Source organism: Exophiala oligosperma (genome assembly GCF_000835515.1).
Source record: "Exophiala oligosperma strain CBS 72588 unplaced genomic scaffold supercont1.2, whole genome shotgun sequence".
NCBI lineage: Eukaryota > Fungi > Ascomycota > Eurotiomycetes > Chaetothyriales > Herpotrichiellaceae > Exophiala > Exophiala oligosperma.
Window position 1 is genome coordinate 3,848,315 of NW_015622819.1, and position 21,741 is coordinate 3,870,055.

The 21,741-nt window shown below is 51.6% G+C and overlaps 3 protein-coding genes across 4 annotated transcripts; 2 read left to right on the top strand and 1 right to left on the bottom strand.

The window, feature by feature from the left end:
* Positions 1-5,217: 5,217 nt before the first annotated feature.
* PV06_02748 lies at positions 5,218-8,995 on the top strand. Of its 2 annotated transcripts, XM_016403470.1 has the most exons (4): positions 5,218-6,682; positions 6,737-6,946; positions 7,001-7,414; positions 7,478-8,995. In XM_016403470.1, the coding sequence occupies exons 1-4, from the start codon at positions 6,431-6,433 to the stop codon at positions 7,898-7,900; spliced, it is 1,299 nt and encodes a 432-aa protein (XP_016267367.1). In that variant the 5' UTR covers positions 5,218-6,430; the 3' UTR covers positions 7,901-8,995. The 2 variants fall into 2 exon arrangements, with proteins under 2 accessions (XP_016267367.1, XP_016267366.1); XM_016403469.1 differs by having other exon boundaries at positions 7,001-8,995.
* A 3,757-nt stretch (positions 8,996-12,752) lies between these two features.
* Positions 12,753-15,831, top strand: PV06_02749 (uncharacterized protein). Its single transcript, XM_016403471.1, has 4 exons — positions 12,753-12,949; positions 13,029-13,277; positions 13,329-13,402; positions 13,460-15,831. Exons 1-4 carry the CDS (start codon positions 12,833-12,835, stop codon positions 13,575-13,577), a joined length of 558 nt encoding a protein of 185 aa, XP_016267368.1. The 5' UTR covers positions 12,753-12,832; the 3' UTR covers positions 13,578-15,831.
* A 454-nt stretch (positions 15,832-16,285) lies between these two features.
* Positions 16,286-19,742, bottom strand: PV06_02750 (uncharacterized protein). The gene is made up of 3 exons (XM_016403472.1): positions 19,507-19,742; positions 19,165-19,422; positions 16,286-18,456 (listed from the first exon to the last, which is right to left on the bottom strand). The coding sequence occupies exons 1-3, from the start codon at positions 19,560-19,562 to the stop codon at positions 17,490-17,492; spliced, it is 1,281 nt and encodes a 426-aa protein (XP_016267369.1). The 5' UTR covers positions 19,563-19,742; the 3' UTR covers positions 16,286-17,489.
* Positions 19,743-21,741: the final 1,999 nt, after the last annotated feature.

Below are 21,741 nucleotides of genomic sequence, written 5' to 3' on the forward strand. Positions count from 1 at the left end.
GGATACTATTAGTGCACCAGTCCCCCAACCATATGATGACTGTCCCCTCGCTCCCCCAGGCGGTGTGAGCGGGTGAGCGGCGAGCGGTGAGCATTAAGCAAGCCCACCAACAAAAGGATCGTTCTCTCTGCCCTGGTCTCGCGGGGCGGTTCCGCCCTTGCATCTTGCACTGTACATCCCTGAAGGTACCTTACTGTCCATCATCTGCAGATGCTCACCACACTCCCTTTCTCCTACATTAGCTTGACATGAACGAGTTGTCATGTGACATATGCTGATAGGCTGACAAAAGTGGCCGTGATTTTCATTCGAATTGGACTAGTGCCTGGCCGAACCGAGCCGCCTCCAGGGAGCCCAGGGAGGTTTTGTTCTTGAAAGCAAGGGACAGACTAGGTATGCACGGAGTACCTGTAGGGAGTACCATCTACACAATTCTGAACGAATTCAATACGTCAAAGAACTCCCAGTATTGACAAATTGGATTCGAAGGGAACTCTTAACCCAGCAAGGGACATGCAGTAAGCAACAGACTGAGCATCTCCGTTGGCTCGAATGATCTTCATTTGACTGGGATTTACAAGAGCGTGCCTCAGCTAATCATTACGGGGTGCAGTTTGGTCCAGCGCGTTGAGACTTCGAGGGGGATGATCACTGCTGTAGCCCTTGAGGTCAGCTGGGCCAACTTCAAAGGCTACTGTATCATCAACTGCACGAAATCGAAGCGCCGGCGCCGGCCCGCTGGAGATGCGATCCGATTGATGTTCCACAGACCGCCCAAACTGTCCCGCCAGGGTGCCTTGCTGTGACACCCGTCGCCTCGCCCCCAAGTGCCAATGGCGGTGCCTCCAAACCCTGCGAGCAGCCCGAACAGGGCGCACTACACTTCCAACTCGACGACAGCAGGAAGTCTACCGCCCCACCTGCAAACACTCTCATGAACACCTTGGGTTTCGTAAAGCGATAGGGCACACCCTCATGGCGAAAGCCACATTCTTTGGCCAGTAAAAGCGCAGGAAAGACATGGCATGATTGAGGATGGGTCAACTCTGTACTGTAGGCAGCCGATGTTGTACACACCATCTCAACATTTTGGCTACCGTTTCTCCGTGCATAGCCGACAGGTGTCGAAGGGGCGCTTCGCCCTGGACGCATGAACGACGTGCACGCCTTTTCTCAGACTCTTGACCGCCGTTGCTGCTACGGGTGCAACCATCAAGCATGTGGCTTGTACCAAAGATCGTCCGTCTCATGCCCTCAAACTAGATGACATTCTGCCACATTGCAGTGGGCTAATGCGTAGACACGCGCCGGCTAACCTTGTCCTACATTGCCATCGCTGGCTGGCCTCAGGAAGGCGATCATGACTCAAATGTCCAACTTACTGTGAGTTTGTCGGCGCTCCTTGCGGGACTAGCGGGACTGGAGAGACGAGAAATGCAAGGAGGACTGCTGGTGTGATGCTGCAAAGGGGAGATTTCCTAGGCGGGCGATGGCCCAGCGGGCTTGCGGCTAGAGCCGACCCTCACCCTCGCCTGCGCGGTGGGAGGCACTGCCTCGTCAATTTCTCCCTTGGGCTAGCTTCACAGCCAGAGGCCCTCCGCGATCCTTTAATCAACACCTAACGACGAACCTGCCAGCCGCCAGCGGGCCGTCTCCAAGCCAAATTCAAGAGAACACCGACTTGTGCTACCATATCACACCTTGGCTACACCCAGTGCACCAAGAGGTTTCCAGCAGTGATGCACAATAGACCCTTCAAGCACCCGACACTCGCAAGTTGAGTTTGAAGGCATGCGATTGAATGGGGGAACCGAGGATTACGCGGCATCCTCTGACCGGTCCTTCAGTGATCAGACGCAAGCTCGCAGAGAGGAGACTAGGATCACTGCTTGCAAGGGACAATCCCGCATCCGCCCGTCCAATCCCACAACATTTGCAGACAGTTGCAGATGAACCCCTCCTCTCAACACAACCAGCTCTTAAGGCGGGTCTAAGTGGCAGCTGGTCGACTGGGGTATGAGATATCGCAGCTCTCGAGCGGCTACATCCATGCATGCATATGCAAGAGTCGACAGCGGCCTGATGGTCAAGTGACAATGATGCGTGGTTACATGGAGTCGGGCCACTGGACTTGGACATCATTCGCGTGAAGCGCGCTACTCTTCGCCGTTTATTATTGCAGTGTTTGGGGATTTGAGTCAAATGGCGCAGCCTTCTAACCTCATCTCGGCACACCGCCAATTGCATCCTGAGGCGCCCACCTTACAGTGCAGATTGTATTAACTAGTCCATTGCGGCCCAAGCCAGTCTAGTTGAGGAAGCGGCTAGAATGATCAAGGCTGGGTCGGGGCACAATCTACAAGTGACAAGGTGCGAGTGATATCTGGTTTGTCCTACGTCGAAAGAGGTAGGTCACAAGTGAACGGAGCCGGCGCTGAAAGGCAAGCGACAAAATTGCCTTTCTGAGGGATGGTGCAAGCTGACACGACACACACTTTCATCGTTGCCGGCAGCCCCTACGGAAAGAGAATCTGCCCATTCGATGTGGGTGGCCTTCTGGGCCAATACTCGCACACCTTTGAGGAGCCGAGAAGTCATGACGACTGCCATTGAGTTTCAAAGTACCTCAAAGCTCGACCCGCATCAAAGCCTTCATCGCATTCGCAATCCATCCCAATGAGAGTGTGAGGTTCCGTACGAGTACAGTTTTGCTGATGGGCTTCTCCACGGGCGCGAAGCCGGCCGTTGTCGGCTAGCAAGACAGACTTTGTAAGTGAGAGGGATCAGCAGTGCTAGATGATAGTCGCCCATACTTCGTGGATTTTTTGCGCGCGAAGGTTACAGACCAACTGACATTTGGGTTCCCCGATACTGTTTCGGGTGACCCAAGAGACTGGCGCCGCCTATTATCTCGCTTGGGCCAGCATGGAAGACGGCGTGGAATCTCGATCCGTAATATGGAGCCAGCAAAGAAAACCCCGTCACGCGTCTTCTCGTCGGCCACTGGAGACTTCTGCCAGACCGTAAGGCCCTGCGGAGCCCGGCCCAGCGTGCATGATGCGTGCAGAAATGGAGAGGGTACTTCGTCTGGTGGCCCATCATTACCCCCTAACTGCCTGACCTACGATGCCTTAGTACTTGCATATCCAGGATATGCATGCTGCACGTTCTGAAAGGGCCGCTCCTCCCTCCTTCCCTGCCCTTCAGAAGCGAACTCAAACCACCTACCTATCGTTTGATTTTGCATCCATGAACTCCAGTAGGAAACGATATCCTCGGTGTTATTCGTCTCTGGTGAGAGTGTCTTTTTGTGAGGCGTCGACAAAACGCCGACCGCTGAATTATAGGCGAGATCCGCATCTTTCGTACAGAAACTACGAATGTAAGTGTAGAAACCACCGAACCAGGGTGTACCTAGTACTATATGGTACAATAATGCCTACCTATCTAATCTGTGGTAGTCAGTCTGCTAGCGATGACCCCCGTATCCTGTCCGCTGACTGCATAAGAAGAGGATATTGTCTCATTTACTCCGTATCGTAGCCAGGATTGTCCTCGTAGCAGTTAACCGAAGCAAAACAACCATCAACAACCTCACGGCAATTTTGCGGGCACTCAACATTCTTCTCAACACGGCCTACTCGGTAGCAAGGAAGGTAGATCCTTTGGCGGAGCAGGTTTATGCGATCTGCAAAAAGTGTGCTTGTAACTCTGGAACCAGCATTGTCCGCCACAAGAGCACTCATCTCCGGACGAACAGACATTTTCTTCTCAAAGCCCGGAGCACGACTGGCTTTCTGGTTGTCCTAAAGGGAAGTTACACGAACAGCAAGACGTCGAGAAAAATTGATGCGAACCAATAGAGCGACTGAAGCTGGTATTATTGCGACCGCATGCTCCGTATACGACCTGAATTTACCCCTCAGCGTCTTGTTAGGTGAGACTAGCGACTGCCAGCACCGGCCAATTATCGATTGTAGAAGCAGCCGCCGCGAACACGGGCGTCCCGCCTTCTTCAGCACGCACTTGCACTGCATCAGGGATCCAGCATAGGGACGAACCTAGTGCGTTGCCATCCAGACGGTACCCTACGCAGTGGAGGACACGGCAATGCGCCTCGCACGTTGGCGACGGAGAGCGACCGAAGTGAGCTGAGAAGCCATTGAGCTGCTGCTCGTTACTCGAATCCCACTCGTACAGTACAACATCTTGCCTTCGGGGCCCCAGGGCACGCACTCGTACACAAATCTTCCCACCATATCCTGGACAACTGCAGCGTTCCAGCTCCGACCCTCACTGACATCCGGAACCCCTCGTCCTCTGAACCTGCTTCCACGCCCAGCATCCGCCCTTGCGCCCTCGCCTGGTCCCGAAGTGGACCCTGCGCGCTTTGTATCTGCCAGCTTACCTGCCAGCACCGACACAGCTTCCAATTATTCTCTGCCGTTCCCGTTACGGACACACCCTCCTTCTCGACGCCCGGATCCAATTGTCGTACTGCATTGGTCTGTGGACCGCCGGATCAGAAGGTGCCAAAGCGTCCTCCTTTTGACTTCCCATCTTGGCTTGCGACCTACTCTACGGCTTCAGCTGCCAGGCGTACATCTAGCAGCTAGTGTCGCTGTCAGAGATAAAGTATCAATCGTGCCACAAGGGGGTCCCCTTTGCCATTTTCGCCAGATTCGTCGCCGAATTTTCCAGATCAAGAGGGAAAGAGGGGCAGAAAGACAAATCATCGTTGCACAGGGCGCGATCCATGCCGAACACAAGCCGGGGTTGACAAGTGACACATCCGCAGCACAAGGGCAGGGAAAGGGAGAGATTTCCGTAAGAGTACCTCGTCGCTGTACGAGGTACCAGCAGCTACCGACGAGTACAAGCCAAGTATTCATCAAACCTCGAGGAGAGGAGAGAGCATCAGTCCGGTCAAGGCAAGCTGCGTCTCTAGCCAGGCACCCTCAACGCGCCCTCTCTCCCCCTCTTTTCTGAACGTGTTCTTTCGGGGCATTCACCTCAGCCCAGAAGTAACGACCACTAGTGAGCCTAAGCAGGTGCCACTCAAGTCATTGATTTTTCGGTGGAGCAGATTTTAGTGGCTAGAGTGGGAATCATTTTTGCGGCATCCCGGGGCCACACACTTTTCGCCAGCGCTGGCCCACGCCTAGTTTTTGGCTCTATCCGCCTATCGAAAATTTTAGGCTCATCACAAGGACAATCATCACCATCACCATCACCACCCTCAACACCACCATTATTCAATCGCTTCGCGCAAGACACACCAGACCAGCAATTTCCTGTCTCTCCTCCGTGCCCAGTGCGCGCCGCTATTAGCAGTAGTCTTGGTTGGGACGAGCACAGACTTGCTACGCTACGGTGGTCGCAGCAGAGGTCACATCATCGCCTCCGCTGTGCCGTGCCGCTTTGGCAGTGCAGATAAACCCCTTGCTTAGGCACACGCCTGCTTGCGCTACCGCCCTCCCTTCCCGACTCGCCGGGAAAGCCCTACTGTGCAGTACGAGCTATTATTCGTAGCATTCTGACGAAGGACTCGCACTCCCTCCAACGCGTTTAGCCTTTCCAGAAGACGGCTGCCGACGTACAGCAGCTTTTCGCCAACAGCCTAGCGTCCCCCCTCTCGGTCAGAGGACCCAAAGTTTCCCACAGGCTACCGGGGACACCTAGGGTCCCCTCCTTGGACACTCCCTGGCCCTCCCTGGCCCTCCCTGGCCTCCCTGGACGGTGCCTGAGGCGACCCAGCAGCCTATAAGCCGCGCCGGACACCTTGCCACGCAGCTTAACAATCCACCCGCCGCCTTTCATCACACCTCCAATCATCCCTCCTCGACCGCTTCTCCTTCCCATCATCGTCATCCTTCAGCTTGTCACTTTCTCACCGACCCGTCCACTCTCACCTCGACTTCTCACCTCTTCTCACGCACGCACCGCATCTTCAAGACCACCGCTACCGCTCCTCCCTCGCCCTTCCTCCTCCCTCACCACCACCACCACCACCAAGACGGCTCTTCAGCCAACCTCTCCCCTCCCGTCATCCGCCCTCCCACGAACACCTGATCATCTCTCCTGCCAGGGCCGCGACTTGGGACCAAAACTTTTTCGCCCTTTCAGCAAATAATATCTGGGGGTCGATCGCCTCGCACGCTCCCTAGCAGCACTCTCTTCTTCCTCACCTTTTGTTTCCTTGCCGTGCAGTGCTTGCGACTGCGCGTCTCTCCTCTGCTGTCGACCTCAAGCTGGTTCTGCGGTCGATATCCCTTCGAACCTTTCCTTGCGAAACGCTCTGGGAGCCGACTCTTTCACCCCACGCCTCGACGGTCCTTTCTTTGCCGGTTTTCGTTAGCCTCGGTTCCTTCCTGGCCTTGTGTAACCTTTCCTTTGGGATTCTTCTATTCACCCATCACCATCGTTGATCATGGCGCAAATGGCCGATCCCAGGGATGCCCAACGTCCTCAGTACCCCCCTCCGGACGACCCGAGTCAAGGTAGTTATTACGCCGCGCAGTCTCCCTCGAGACCGCCGGTGAGGGACGACCGCAGCTCGTATCCTCCGCCAGACCCAGCGCGTCCAGGCCAGTATCCGGATCCAAGAGCCGCACATTCATATCCTCCTCCTCAGTCGTGGGCGCCTCAGCATGCTGCGTATCCGCCTCCTTCTCACTATCCGGTAAGTCGAGATCGATCAGAACGGGGCACCAAACACACCGCTAACGTTGTCAAGGATCCTCAACATCAAGGTTATGGCTATCCGCCCAGGTCTGATGTCGGACAGCCGCCTCAGCCAATGCACCCCGACGCCTATCGCCTTCCCCCTCCATATCCTCCCCCAGGCTATTATCCTCCGCAGCACTATGCTCCGCCACCACCTCCCGCAGCGGCGGCACCGCGGCAACGTACCGCGATAGCCTGCAAATATTGCCGAAAGAGAAAGGTGAGCATTCCAGGGACGACGATGTGAAAAGTATGACCGGCTAACGGAGGATAGATTCGCTGCTCAGGCTACGATAGCTCACCCGATGGCCGCTGTCAGAATTGCGTGCGCTTCAATCAGCAATGTCTGTTCCACCCGGTGTCCTCACAAGCCGCCTTTGTACCTGCCAACGCCGTCTACGGACCCAATGCTGCTCGCGCGCCTGTGGCCGGCTCCGCGGACGCCCGTAATGGACACTATCCCCGTGAAGGAGAGCAACCAATGCTGTATGGTGCCCACGGACAACCCCTAGGACCTGCCGGACCTCATGGACAACCCACGTACAATTATCCTCCACCTCAATCCCATGGATATCCTCCTCCGCAGCCCTACTCCTCCTACCCTCCTCCCGGCATGGCTCCCTACCCCCCGGCTGGATCCCCGTATGACCCTCAGGGGCAGGCTCAACCGGCCCAACATGATGATCGTGTCAGTCATAAGCGTCCCCCTCCTGATGATGACCCGCATAACGAGAACACTCATTCGTCTCAGTCTCCTCATCCCAACTCTCGTCCTCGTCATAGCACATATGATTCTCGTGCCAACAGCAGCGGTAGCTACGAGTATGCTCCCAACAGTGGTGCCCCGACGTCACCTGCTACCTCCAACATGAGCTATCAATCTCACCCTCAGCCGCAAACTCATTACGCCAACGGCACCCAGTCTCAAAAGGGCACAGGTTCACCGTCACAGGGGTTGACGCCACAATCAGCACATAGTTTCAACTCGCCTCATCATGCACCAGTTCACGATGACGGTAGAACTCCGCCACCAGGTCAGTCTAACAGTTTGGTTAACAACCGGAGCATGAAGGTGCACGATATGCTTGGCAACCCTTCGGCGGCAGGAGTGCCTCCTGAACAACGGGCCAGAAACGACAATGAAATGCTGAGCAAACTCGACGGCAAGAAGTAAGCGGTCTAATCGAGTTCGAAGTCGAACGAATTCCCAGATGCATGGAGCATCTTCAACACACGAGGGTTGATCAACTCAGAAACCGGCAAGCAATGAATTTGCTATGATCTTCCCGTATGGTCATCATCATACGCCAACCAACACTTTTGTCAACCTTATTTTCTTATCGATTCCAAAAAGATACAACTTTCGGGGCAACCCAACATTTCCTTTATTTCCTTGTTCTTGTATCCCCCACAACAATCGGTCTTTACTCGAAATTCGCCAGCGAATCTTATGGGAGGCTAGATTTTCAATGGATACCCACTGGGTGGCTGTTTGAGCAAAATCTTTTTCGATCGGTTGCGGCGGGGCAAAGCTGCAGTGGTCCAGGCAATCAGAGCCCTCTCTTTTGAACTGCGAACGGTGGAATGAAATGTAACTCGGGTGGCTGCCTGTTTTTATGCGATTGAATGTTTTTGTTTTTGTGTACTATGGGAGGTTTTTTGTCAACGGTCCTTTCGAGCCTGCGCATATCATGGTGGGATCAGGTCACTTTCGCTGTATTCATAGTTACCACTTCATTTCCTTTCCCCCTCCTGTACAGCTGAGGTTCTAGAAGGACTTTTTTCTCTGTTCCAGAAGATTTTCAGGTGGAGAGGTGGTCAGAAAGCTCATCAGTCGAGGTTGGGGAGATGCGAGATGGAGTTGGAAGGGAGTTAATGGCAAAAGAGAATAGGGAGTGACCAAGACGGAGAGACAGACAGAGCGATGGGTCTACAAGTCCATGAAGGGCGGGACAGTACGAGCTGCCATCAAGTTTATCAGACTGGACTTTGTAGGCCCCTGGGGATTTGCACGGGCAACGAAGGACGCGATACCAACAAGAAGCAAACGCTTGCGCGCGCACATATCACAGGGTCCGTTTTGAGCTGTCTAAAGTAATAGTTGAATGTGTACGGTTCTTTTGAATTTGCATCAACCTTTTCCGTGTAAATCTTGATCTTCATCGATGAATACCCGAGGCGGTAGGTATCGAGGTGATGATGACTTGAGATGATGCATCCAATCAATGATCAATCGTGGACCACTGTCAGTATCTATATATGAGAAAAGGGATGTGACTTTGGAAAAACGAAAAATGTCGATTTTGGGTGAATGCCGTATTAGAGAACTTGAATAAAAGGTTCGCAAAGGTTGAAAGCACCGCTATATGCTTTCCGCCAGACTGACTTGGTAATCTTACTGCCTGGAATACCATCTCTCTCTCTCTCTCTCTATCTCGTCAAAAAGAAAACCCCAATCTTTTTGCGAATTAGGAACATATCCACAACAGCGAGTGTGTATCATCTTGTGGAGAGCGGTACTGACTGGGTCACACCACAGACGACGATGGCTTCGGTTCGCATCGAATGCCTTTGCCTTTTCTCCCTTTATCCTAGGAGGACCTCAATCGAGCTGAATCAATTTTGGTCCGCTGCTTTTGAAACCCAACCCTCCCGGAAAATATATCTGCTGTTTTGAACAAGACCGAAAGAAGGTACTGTTTGCGCGCGGCTTCTCTGATCTGACGCGGCTTTTTTCGGAACTTCGTTCAACTTCGACCGAGACAAAAAAATACGAATGAGAAAGGTCCTCCAAGAGTTTTGCAGAAAGCTCCTCAAACTGCGATCTCGTGTGTCGTACTGAGTGCGGTCCGCCATCACGGAAAAGAACTCCTTCTACTGTGATGTCGTCGTTGTCGTCGTGAGAGAGAGAGAGGACCAGACATGAAGCGTGTTTGTTATTGGTCCAAAGGTAAGGAGACCACACAAAACCAGGAATCCCACACGCACTGAAAGAGAGAACGATCAATCACAGATCTTTGACCTCGGAGGCTTGTCGAATTGTCATCCTGGATACCCACAGGTAAAAAGGGAGGCTTCGTTCGTGATCGATTTGGAACAGCCAGATCCTTTGATTTCAATGATACGGTAGTTTCCTTCTTATTAGCTCTTCCTGAATGTAGTGTAATGCGAATGGGACTGAAAGACCAATAGTGGATGGAGGCACGAATGGTGCCAGAGTCGTCTGATCAACGACCTCAATCTCAAGTGCACAGGGCTCCATCTGTCTAAATGCCGCACAGAGTCATCGAACAGCAACGTTGTTGTTAGCACTGATGTGGCTGGCAGAGCTTTGGACATGATCGTGGGGAACATTTGTCTGCAAGAGTATACATTCTTCTGGTTGTGGTATCCCTGTATGGTGTAAACGCCTCCGGGCACCTCAAAGCCACCGGGAAAAAATAACTCACATTGCATCAAGATACCCGTCCACCTGAGAGGGGCAATATCCAGCATACTCCCACGCAGAGCCACATTCTTTGGACCGTGAAGAGCAGGTCTCATGCTTACATGGTAAGCCGGGCTAGGTGTTTTGATGCGCCAGGATCTGCAAAAGAAATTCAATGCTATGAGGCCTGGAGTGGAAACAATCGCCCACCCCCTCCTTTCTTGCACTTCTTGCTTGCTGTTGATTCCGCGTCGCCGGTACTTGTCGAAACACATCAGGTGTCATCGTCATACAGACGGTAGTTGGGTATGCTTGTTCGGGCGTTTTGATGAGCCAGCATCGAGCAAGGCCTGGGAGTACGTATATCTGCAGGCATTCCCCACGAATCCTCGCTTTTCGTTTACTACCTTCTCTTCTGCCTTCTCTCGCGTCTGCCTGCACACTTTGTACTCTGCACGCGCCATCGTTCATTGGAGAGTACCTTCACATACCTCACCACCATAAGCAAAGCGATTTTGATCCGCCAAAACCGAACATGTTCAGGGCGTATAGTTATGAGGTCACCAACTCTTTGCTGCCGTTTCTTCCTTCGTTGTTTCATCCACGTCCCGTCCATGAAGCCCATGTCGTTGTTCTGGAATAGGGCAGGAGCCAGGCCTGATGCTGACAAGGGATGGCTGGGTTTCTTCAGCTAGAATCGAAAGGGGTCGGCGTACATGAAATCGAAAACCAACCGCCTATCGTGTTTTAGGTTCCGTACGACACTATTCCACGTTATCGCCCCCGTAGGGAGTAGCTCACATACCAAAACAGAACGATTTTGATGAGCCAGCATGGAATATTTTTAGGTATAAATACCCGCCTTGATCCCAACCCTTTGGTCAACTTCCTGCAAGAGCAAACGTCCTCCTCTGTCGCCTGGGTCTTGTTTCTTCTGGGAATCTTGTCGGAGCTCCTTGGGTGGTAGTGGTGGAGTGATGGGCTGGTGGATTAGAAGCACTGTGGACACATCTGGTATGACAGATCTGATCAGAGGGTTTCCAGCATTTCTTCTGGTCTTTTGTGGCCGATGGAAGTTGCCCAAATTCGCCGCGTGAGTATGTTGCGAGTGACTTTCCTATTGCTGTATAGGCAAGCCCTATACCCACGCCCACACAGAACTTGACTGCTTGATCAAGAAGGCGCTAGGGATGAAAGGTGTCGAGTACAGGAATCCATCGGTAAATCGAGACCATTTGCCTTTGCCCTCTTGTCTTCAGATCCTCATCTTCACAGGAAGATTTGACAATGGCCAAGTCAGCGATGAGACCCCAGCTGTGTAAGACTCATTGCCTCAAAAGCCTTTGATGTATAGACAGCATCAAGCTCGTCGAGAGATCGAGGCTGGAAGGTGTAGGAGCTTTGCAGCCTGGAGATAGGATGCGTGAGCTCGGGCTGTTCCAGCAATTGGTTTGGTCCGATCTGACAGAGGTTTGTTGAGACGAATATCATCAGTAAACCAGAACTTCTGGGCCCACAGCCGTCCAGCAGCATAGTTCGTCTGCAGAGAGCCTGGCCTTAGCTAAACCTACAACCTACTGTTGCATCCTCAAACTTCGCCGCCTGCATTCAAAAAGGCCCTGCTTGAAGCGGAGGTACGTTCCAGAGCTGTGGATCATGATCGAAGGGCATGACGGGCACAAGAGTCTCTTTTCTATCAAGCCTGGCACGCTGTAATTGTGTCATCATAGCTGGTTCGAGGCTGGGACAGTCATGATTCTCATTGAACGATGCTGGTCAGGTGTAGTATTTCGAGCTGTCGTCTATCGTACCCATCACATCCCAGTTGATGTTGGTTTGCCGTAAGATACACAAAAATCATCCGAGTATAGACAAACGTAGCAAGAGCGCCGAGTCCAAGCCTTCAAACAAGGTGGTTGTTAAATCGGAGGCCTTGCTCACCGAGTTTGGCTGCGTTGGAATATATCCACTTTGTCCGGTTGATGCCACACCCGGTGTATGAATCTTGGGAGAGTTTGGAGCGCTGATGGTGGTCCATAATCAAATGGCTGAGCTGGTGGGGTTGTTCATCCTGCATCGGGAAGTTCCTAACGCAGAGAACATCAACATGAACAAGAGGTTGCGGAGGACTTGTCAAAGGTTGGTACCAAGTCGCGAGGCGATGTTCCTGGGATGACAACGAGCTATCGCAGCTCTGTCCAGACTCATCATGTTTCCGCACGTTCGATGCCACTGTGAGTGACACTGGCACGACTTTGTGGCGTGGAGATATCGTAGCTTCGAGAAATGTGCTTTCTTAGAAGCATCCATATTTTGTTTCGCGCCTCCTTCTGCGGCTGGTCTTGATGGCCTAGCCCTGGTATGCGTTTCTTGACTTCTTTGTTGGCTCCCGATTACGTCCCGTATGTTGAGTTAGCATGAAAAGAGACTCATTTCAAAGCAGAGGCATGATGTCGTCGAGGAGAGAAAACTGATGTCCGCAAGGAAGAACCATTTTCCGGCACTGGAAAGACTAGTGCCAAGTGGGATTAGCTTCAATCTTCAACAACCACCAAACTGTTTATCCGCCTTCCATCATCACTTCAAACAACAATCTCATCTTCATTCTGGTCACAGACTCTTTGAAGATCAATTCAAGTCGTTTATTGCTTGCCTCGACTGCTTAGAGGTTGGATCACAATGTCGTTACCATTCCCAAACGTCTACCATCTACGAACAGTTGCCGAGGCGTCATCAAAAGCCTGTTTTGTCTGCTACAAACCAACTGTCAGAGTGCTGATAACACCAGACAATAAGGTAAGACTCATCATCAGATCAGCCTCCATCATGTGGATGTGATCCCTCTGCTCTTCCCGTTCCAACAGACTTTTGCTAGGACTTTTTCTACATTTGCCCGTCCCACTTATCTGACAAGGGCTTTGCTTCGCCTGTTGTTGATGCTGAGGCGGAAGCTGCAAAGAAGAAGAAAGAATTGATGGAGAAAGAAATTGAAAAGGTAAAACAAGAGTACGAAGAAAAGCAAAAGAAAAGAAAGGCAAAGAAAAAGTCCAACGATGACAAGGACAAGAAAAAGGACAACGTTGATGACGACGACGATAAGGCTGAGAAAGAAAGGGATGAGAAGGTGAGGATCTAACTCACCTAGTAGTACATTCGTCGTAACATGCTGTCCCAGATCAAAGCTCTCCAGGCTGGTGAAAGTCTGGCTCCCAAAGCTGAGGACCTGCCCCGTGTGTATGCATTGCAGAAGTATGTCATCTCTCTTGTCCGTCCAGCACGAGATCAATCGGCTCACCATTCATTCAGAAACTTCTTCCAAATGAGGATCGATCGACAACGCCAAATGGAAATCGCAAAGCGCAATCAGCAACGAATAAAAGATCCAAATTTCTTTCCAGCGGCGCCTCGGGGTGACATTGCTTGACTGCAGACGTTCTCAAATCGATGAAGCAACGGGTTGCATGTGAAAGTGACAAGGGAGCACATCCGCACCTCGGAAGCGACGATTACAAGCCCAGCATACGCTGTGGAGTGGTTTGCAGTCGATTGAAGCATGTTTTACCCCTGTTTATCCATGCCGTCCTGTCCGACATTCTCATACTCTCTGGATTACAGGTCGTCGTCTTCGCTAAGGATCGGACCGGCAAGAGTTTTCGATAGTCATGGCTGATCCGAGCTCACAACCGCCATGAAGATTGCAAGTATTGCTGTCAGTAACAGAACTTGAAGGCATTTTGCGCAATTGATGATGATTGGGCTTCCCAAGAATATCAAGTGGTTGCTTAAATCCACAAGAAGCATCAGCGACTGCAATTGTGACACGTATCGAGGGAAACCCGACTCGCGAGAGACCTTTCATACGACCTCTCGCATCGTGCATGCATTCAGCTGACGCATGCACGAGCTGTTGTGTCACGAACTTTGATTTACACAATACGGCCACCCGCCGAGAAACACCACCGCGAAAGTGGCGTCCAGTAGCATGTGTGTGCATCTCATCATCCACACCGAATGCAGATGAGATTTTGAAGTACAATTTTGAGCAGGACTACTTTGCTCGATGCCCGCGCGAGGCAAATCCCAAGCACACTTCCGCCAGCTAGAGATGCTTATGCGCCACAAGCGAATCGGTTGAACTACTCCAAGATGGTGCAGCGAAACGGATTATCGGCGGTTCTCACCTCCGTGACGTCTTACGAGGCTGAATGAGGGTCGATATTTGTACCGGCAAAGTTTTGGTTATTGAAACATGACACGTTCGATCAACATTAGGAGGAATCTGAAAGCATTCGAAAAGCCCTTTATTCAGTTCATCATAAATCCTCTGTTACTTCCACGCTTCAAGGCCAGATTGGCGAGTCTCGGCACGTGCTCGATCTGACACCGCTGAAACTCCGGCCTGGCTTTTCAGTCACGCGCCATGTTGACTACCTGACCTCGTTTCCAATTTCTCAGTCATACAAAAACTGGCGTAAAACCACGACCATAATCACCTTGTACGATCGGAGTCGCCGAATGGTTTGAGTCAGCAACAACACTTCGAACATGGTCCGTTTCATCATGCGATCGACTCCTTCGATACTTCGAGTTAGTCGACTTTCCTAATGGAGACTGGGGACGTCAGGCTACTGGATCGTTCTCATCCCGCTCACAGCCATGTCAGCCTCGAAGGATTCCTGGCGATTTTAGTCGAAGCCCACCTCCTTTGATGCCTTGAACCCTCGTACACAAAATGTAACAATCTGGACGCCTCCTGTGTGGAGTCCTGTCCTTCCCCCGCTTCGAAGCCGCCGTGGGACGAGCCTTGATACTTCCCACGGGCATCGGACCCCTGAATTAGCCCTACAAGGCTGAGACACCCCGCCGATGAGGTTTGTCTGGTCAGGCCTGGTCAGGCTGACTGCAGATTCAATACGGAGTATCTTTACAGAAGCAAAATACTCGTACGAGTACTGTATCCCGCGCAACGCTTACCACTTGTGTCGGTGTTAGAGTCCTTATACCCGAATCTTGCAGCTTCTCTACCTGAAGGAAAGACTCTGCGATGGCTTGATCCCTGGGCAACCATCACGAATCTTCCCTTCTCCTCCCTCACACTTGGCACCAGAAATGTAAGATCAACAGCTGACCTACGCAAAAACGACATTGAGCTTTCCTTAAAGGAGTTTACGACTCGTGGTCGTTCTGATATCCATCGGAATTTGTACGAGGGAGGAGAGTTTTTATTACTTCTTGACTCGGTTCTTAGGTCGGCCCGGGTCTGAGCATCATCTACGGAGAAGGAGGAGGGGGATAAGCGAGTACGAAGCTATTTAGCCTCGCAGACGGACGAGAGAAGGCTCTCTCATCCCAGGCATCTTTTGCAGCAGTCCGCCAACGCCGATCAGAGACCGACGGACGAATTCTGACCGGGTTTTCTTTGCTGACTGTGGAGATGGCTTATTACCTAGGTGTGTGAAAGTTGATTCTCGACATCCCCTCTTGGTTCCTTCCTTCCAAGTGTCCGCGATCATAATTTCTGCCAAAGGCCAGCCATCGGTCCATGGCCGGCGGAATTGCGTTACTCGGGAAGGATGGGCCTGGGGGAAGCAAAAAGCCAAGTCAACTGACTGATCCGTCGAGAGGGGGGTTGCGACATTGCGAGACACACGGGCAGGGGTACGACAAAGTACGGTAGGGGGGACTGGGGTTCCCATCCATCACTTTGTATTACGTGTGGCGTCCACACGAGAGAAAAAGAAAACGTCCCATGATGAGTACAAGGACGATGATAATATTCCGTACTGTGTTTCGCCCTTTGACATACTCGGAGTCGTCTCGCATCGCATCGGGCGTCGCAACCATTGCCATGTTTAGTTGTTGGCTTTTCAAAAAATTCGCGTACCTTGTGCGTGTGTCAACTGCGTCGCTTACTACATACCACTCCTTCCGTAGGGGCAAAAGCAACCGGGTTCGTTTTCAGTAGGTGGTGGAATGTGTGTGTGCGTGTGAGAGTGATGTCTCGGTTCGAGAGTTGGCCAGCCTCGTGGTGGTGGGAACGGGGGGGTTTCAGCCCGTCAATTCCCAAATCACATACTGTACAGCGGTATTTGCCTTGATTCGGTATGTAAACAGCAACCATACCACATGCGACTTTTTTTCCTCACTTGGATAGCTCGTTTGTGGTCCTAACAGCCAAAAATTACCTCACAAAACCCTTGCCATTTTCATTCGTGCCGTATATATTCTAGTCCCCTTTTATACCTAGATTAATCTCGTGTTCGTTCTTGATGCCCAGAAAGAGAAAAATCACCTCAAAAAGGCTTGCGCAAGTCTTGTGTGTGGGCGTTGCTTATTTGTCATCATTCGTGATCACCGGGCCCTACCCCCCGCCCAGCCTCCCCTCCCCAAAGGCCAGAACATGGACACTAATCGTTTCTCTTTTTCTTTTCCGGGGGGTGTCTTCCTCTTCCGTGACAAGCCCCAATGCATCCAGTAGCCCAGGTACCGAGTCGCCATTGCTCCGCTCTCGAGTTGACACGGCTGGTGAGGTTCTGGTGGCGAAAGGAAGACTAACGAAAAATGCTCGCAAAGCATGTAACCGGTTGGAATCCTCGTACTTGGACAAAAACAACACATCGCCTTATAGGGTACGGGGTAAGGAATGTCGTCGGACACACTCCTCTCGCCCCCGCCCACCTCGCTGCTATGTGCCTCGGCCCCTTTTGTGTTTGAGAGTGCACATAAGCCTTGGGTCGTGTTTTGGTCCGCCGTGGGAACCCTGTCGCTCATTCATTTGAAGCTTCGAAGGTAAGGCCGGAGATGATGTCTTTCCTCGTGTCGGGTTTTGCTTTCGGTTCATCCTTTCCACACAGACGCCAACGGAGGAACGTCCGAAGGGGGATCTGGTGGATCATTCCGAACCTAACCAACTCAACACTTCACTCTTGGATTCGTGCATGACCTCGTCGCGACTTGGGCCATCACAAAAGCAAACACCGTGAGGAGATGGTCCCACAGAAAAGACCATTCTTCAGGTACCTGGACTCGTGACCCCTTCCACGCCTGGCTGCATCGTATTGCAGTCTCATTCGATGTGTCTCCAATGGATGAGTGGATCCCTCCTAGCAACACCCTTTTTGTGAATAGTTGGTCAAAAGAAATTCTCCTTTCCCCCTTTCAAACCATTGATCGTCATCATTCGTGTTGGTCATCTCTTTCCATGTTCTAGATGCGTCACAAGGGGTGTCAAGTAAGTAATGGAGTTGTCGCGAACCGGTGTTGTCTGTAAAAGGTGCGACTCCCGACGCAAAACCCACACATACAGTCTGGTGCATCGAACATTGACACAGGCGTTTTACAGATTCCCGTTCCCACTCGACCTCCTCATCCCTGGAGGCAATCTCACTGCATTGCCCGCTGCAGGTGCACCTCCCAACCTCGATCCTGAGCCTCGCTTGAAACTGCGGGCCTCATCCACCTTACTCCTGGCGATGCCGAAGCCCGGTGTCACCCAGCCGCCACAGCTGCATCGTAAGCCTTGCCAAGCGAACTTTCCAATGTTCGCACCGCACTTCAGGTTGGGACAGGACAAACGTCCGTCCAACTCGCCCTGAGCCAGCGTGTCTCGCATCCAGGACAAGGGATGCAAAAAGACGTGTGCGCAAGGCTCCATGGAGCCGTCGACAGACGGGTCACGATGTGGAGGCGGTTTGTGTGGGATGATGAAGTTGGACCTGGCAATGAGCCGCCGGCATTTGCGGCATTTCAGTTCTACTTCTGGAGCTGGTGATGCGGCCTCATTCGGGGAGGATGAGGTAGATATGTCCGGATCCGTTATCTCGGCATCCTTGCTCGATAGACCGAGACCACTCATTTGGTCATTGATGTTCGAGTTTGACTCGTCATCACTTTCGTCCTCCTCATCCCGGAAGGTTATGTTGGCCATCTCAGGTGCACGATTTGAGCTAAGAGCATCCATTACATTGCGGGAGTTGATCCAGCGGCGGTAAATCTTGTGTGATTCGAGTTGTTCCTGCGTGGTAGGGCAGTTCATGGCTTCGTACATGCGCAGCTGCTTGATGAAACCGGAATTGGGTTCGACATGGGGACGTCCTTCACGGAGGAGAGCCAGTGCAGAATCGACCGTAAGCGGCGTAGGTGGAAGAGAGATCATCTCTGGAGTCGAGTCATTACTTTCTTCCGTTGCTGATGAAGGTACTGGGTTTGAGTTCTTCTCTGGGTGTTGAATGGATCTCGGTTGACGTGAGATCCACATCAAATAGGCGAGGACTATTGTCGCCGAACGGGAGACGCCCATAGCACTGTTAATACAAATGTTAGCTTTGCTTTACAAATGGTGGAATGGTGTAGCAAATTCATGAAATGATGCATTTCACCCGTGACTCTCAGCCTCGCATCACATTTGCCTTGGGCTTGAGCCTGAGCCTTGCGGAAGCCAAGCAGATTTCACGTGACCACGAAGTAATTCTCGACTTTTGCTAAATCTTGCTGTCATGGGCTGAATGCTCGAGAAAGATCCTCATGTCAAACATAATCGCAACGGAGATGTCGAAAAGGCTCTCGACAAAAGTACCGTACTACTGGAATGGTGCACAACACACAAAGTGATCCATTGTGGCGTTGGACCTTTCAGCGCGGCGAAAATCTGCCAAGCCGGCGTATCAAGTCTTTCGATGGTACGTTGGCTCGTTCGCACAACGCCAGACGTACAAGGAAGTATTGAGGAGGTCATTTGTGATATTGGTGACATCGGACCGCATGGGTGCTGCGTTCTAGGGAGTAGGCTGTACGAAAAGTCTTGTCCAGCCACAAAGTGGACTGAGATTATTGGACTGTTGCCTCCCAGGAATGCTGCAAAAGGCCATACCGATGATATTTGGCTTATGATGCCTTTTGGGTGTAAAGGGACAAAGCATCCAGCCGGCGAAAGACCGAGCTGAGGGAGGCGTTGCAAGGTCCAGGTTCGACGAAGGGATAAAAGGGAGTCGCACAAGCAGAGGTGAACTTACCAATGAACAAGCACTCCGCTTTGATCAAGACCTTCAGAAGATTTGGTGGGCCAATAATTCAGGCCTTCGTGAATGAAGGCATTGCTCCGAGGGAAATGTTCCAGGATGTTGGAATCGTAGACATCATCCAGGGGAATATGCAGATGCTGAACCCCACGGAGCGGGGCCCAGCCTGGTTTGAATTTCCAATCAATGACAGAAACAACATGGGTGATATTGGACGCCTGCAGAACCTGAGGCCGTCGCAAGGCTTGAAACCTACAGCACGCGTTCGAGTCAGCGCACCACTCGGGAATCAATCGGAATCCAGCAGACCGTAGGGGCTAGTGCGCACAAACTCACCCATCAACGTAAATATTGTACCCAGGACATTTACTGGGCAGAGTAGGTGCATCCATCTCGAAGAATGGAAAGGTTTAGGCCAACCTCGGCTCGTGGTTTTTTTGGCCAAAGGTGTAGGAAAAAGGGTCGTAGTCCGGAGAGGGTTTTGCGAGATTGCAATTGGCAAACTAGCAGCAACGACTGTAAATTGAAACGACTGTCTGTAGGTGAAGCAAAAGATTGATGAGTGGTGTTTCAAGGCTACTCTGTACATAAGTTCATAAAGTCTCGACTTCACCGAGGCTACGAATTTCTTCCAACAAAACAAAACTGCGCCTCGGCATGGAAAGTGGTCACGTGCACACTGAGTGACTAAGCAGGATAATTGACTTGGACGGTATCCGTATCCGTAAAAGAACACGTTGACATTATTAGCGAAACCATCACTCAAAAGCGCTCCGTTCTACTGCTAGAGTATCCAATCTGACGGTATATTTGCACGGTTTGCTCGTGCGAACTACAGTAGAACATCTCTCTAGGAAAAGACTTCCGCGCTGATCGTCCACAATCCACTGCGGACCAATGTTTGAATCCTCTAATCCTTCCTGGTTTAGCATAGCCGAAAGTGCAGATGGTCTTAAAGCCATCAACCAGCTTGGCAGTCTCTTCTTTGCACGGCCATCAACTAATTCATCTCCCTAGGACATTGCCATGGCGGGCACTGGCCGTTGACTAAAACTATCTGGGTCAGGAACCGACTAAAGATTTGCTACGAGTAATTGTACAACAACATGTGGACTGGCAAGTTCCAGAGAGTCCGAGTATCTTGCACCGACGTGGTACCAATCCTTCGCCTATCCAATGTCACATTCAGATCCATTCATACGAAGGGGTGCCTGGCGTATGGGGTTTTTCGTAGGAATGCCCCATTGCCTATCTGCCGGCTCTCTACCCAGCTTTGGATTCCTTCTCCGACATCAGTACGAAGAAGTCAAGAAGCGACCCAGAAAATCTGGCTTCCAGAAGATCCATTTTATGCTCACTTGCCTCTTTATGTTCTAGTCGATCGACTCTCCACCATCACCTTGCCTCTTCAGGCTTCACACAGGCTGCACACAGGAGGGTCACGCACTGGGTGCTTGTTACCCCAGCCTTGTTGAGCCAAATCAAGTTGCCCAAGGCCCTTGACTGCGGACATATCAACTCCACCGCTCTGAAATCATTCTGAAACCCATGCCACAGATAACTCTCATCCACTCCTCCTTTTTCTTACCTCGGAACTTGGATGTCTCGTACAGAGTATCGTACGGAGTACTTGATCAACATCTTGCTGCAATCAATGGTACTCCGTAAAATCTGCCGGGATGTGCAATAACCGGGGCGCAGGGTCACCTCTGACGTCGAAGTCAAGCAAGGGGATCGAAAGATCTCAACCCTGGCGGGATCAAATGTTCGCTGTATATGGTAATGTTGCTCCTTGACTCGTCGATGTCGGCGGTGAAGCCCAAAACAGCATCGTTGAACGATTCATGGCGACTTTTGATACACACTACAGAGCGTAGTCCCCTGGAGGGGCCTTCATTGGCCGAGTCTGCCTTCTGACGTGTAAATTTTAACATGGTCTTGAAAGCCACGAACGACCAGTTGTAGTCCAACGACGGGTGATTGCACCACGGAAAGCTTTCCGTTTTGGCGGTCAATTGATGGCCCATGACATAGTTCTTTCAAGTTGGAATTTGGGAGTACAATCTTGCAGAGGAGAGAGAGGCGAAACGCGGCGACTCCGATTCGCAATGTTTGGGATTCCGCCGCCACCGAAACCGAACAATCAGAACAATTCAGTGACAGAGATCCTGCTGACCCTTGTGTGTTTGGCAAGGATGCCTCGTTGAGATTCAGTACAATCACAAACGAGGCCTCGTGTCCTGTCAGCATGCACCAAGCCCCATGACGTTGATCATTCGCATGGCAAGCTGTCACAATGCAGCACAGAATGAAGACGGGACTAACCTTGTGTGGTCAATGCTCTGGCGGACAGCAAAGGCGTCGCATAGTCAAGCCACGATCCTTGGCCCTCGTATTGATGCCGTAACTCGCATCAGAGGGAGCCGATGCAGTGCGTGTCCTTGCTTTGCTGCTTTTAATGACACTGCAGTAACAATGCAAAGGTTCAATACATATTAATGGACCAAAGGAGGTATTATCTATACCGGAGAATCTAAGGGGGCCAAGCGAAATCGCAAAGAGCAGTGGGAA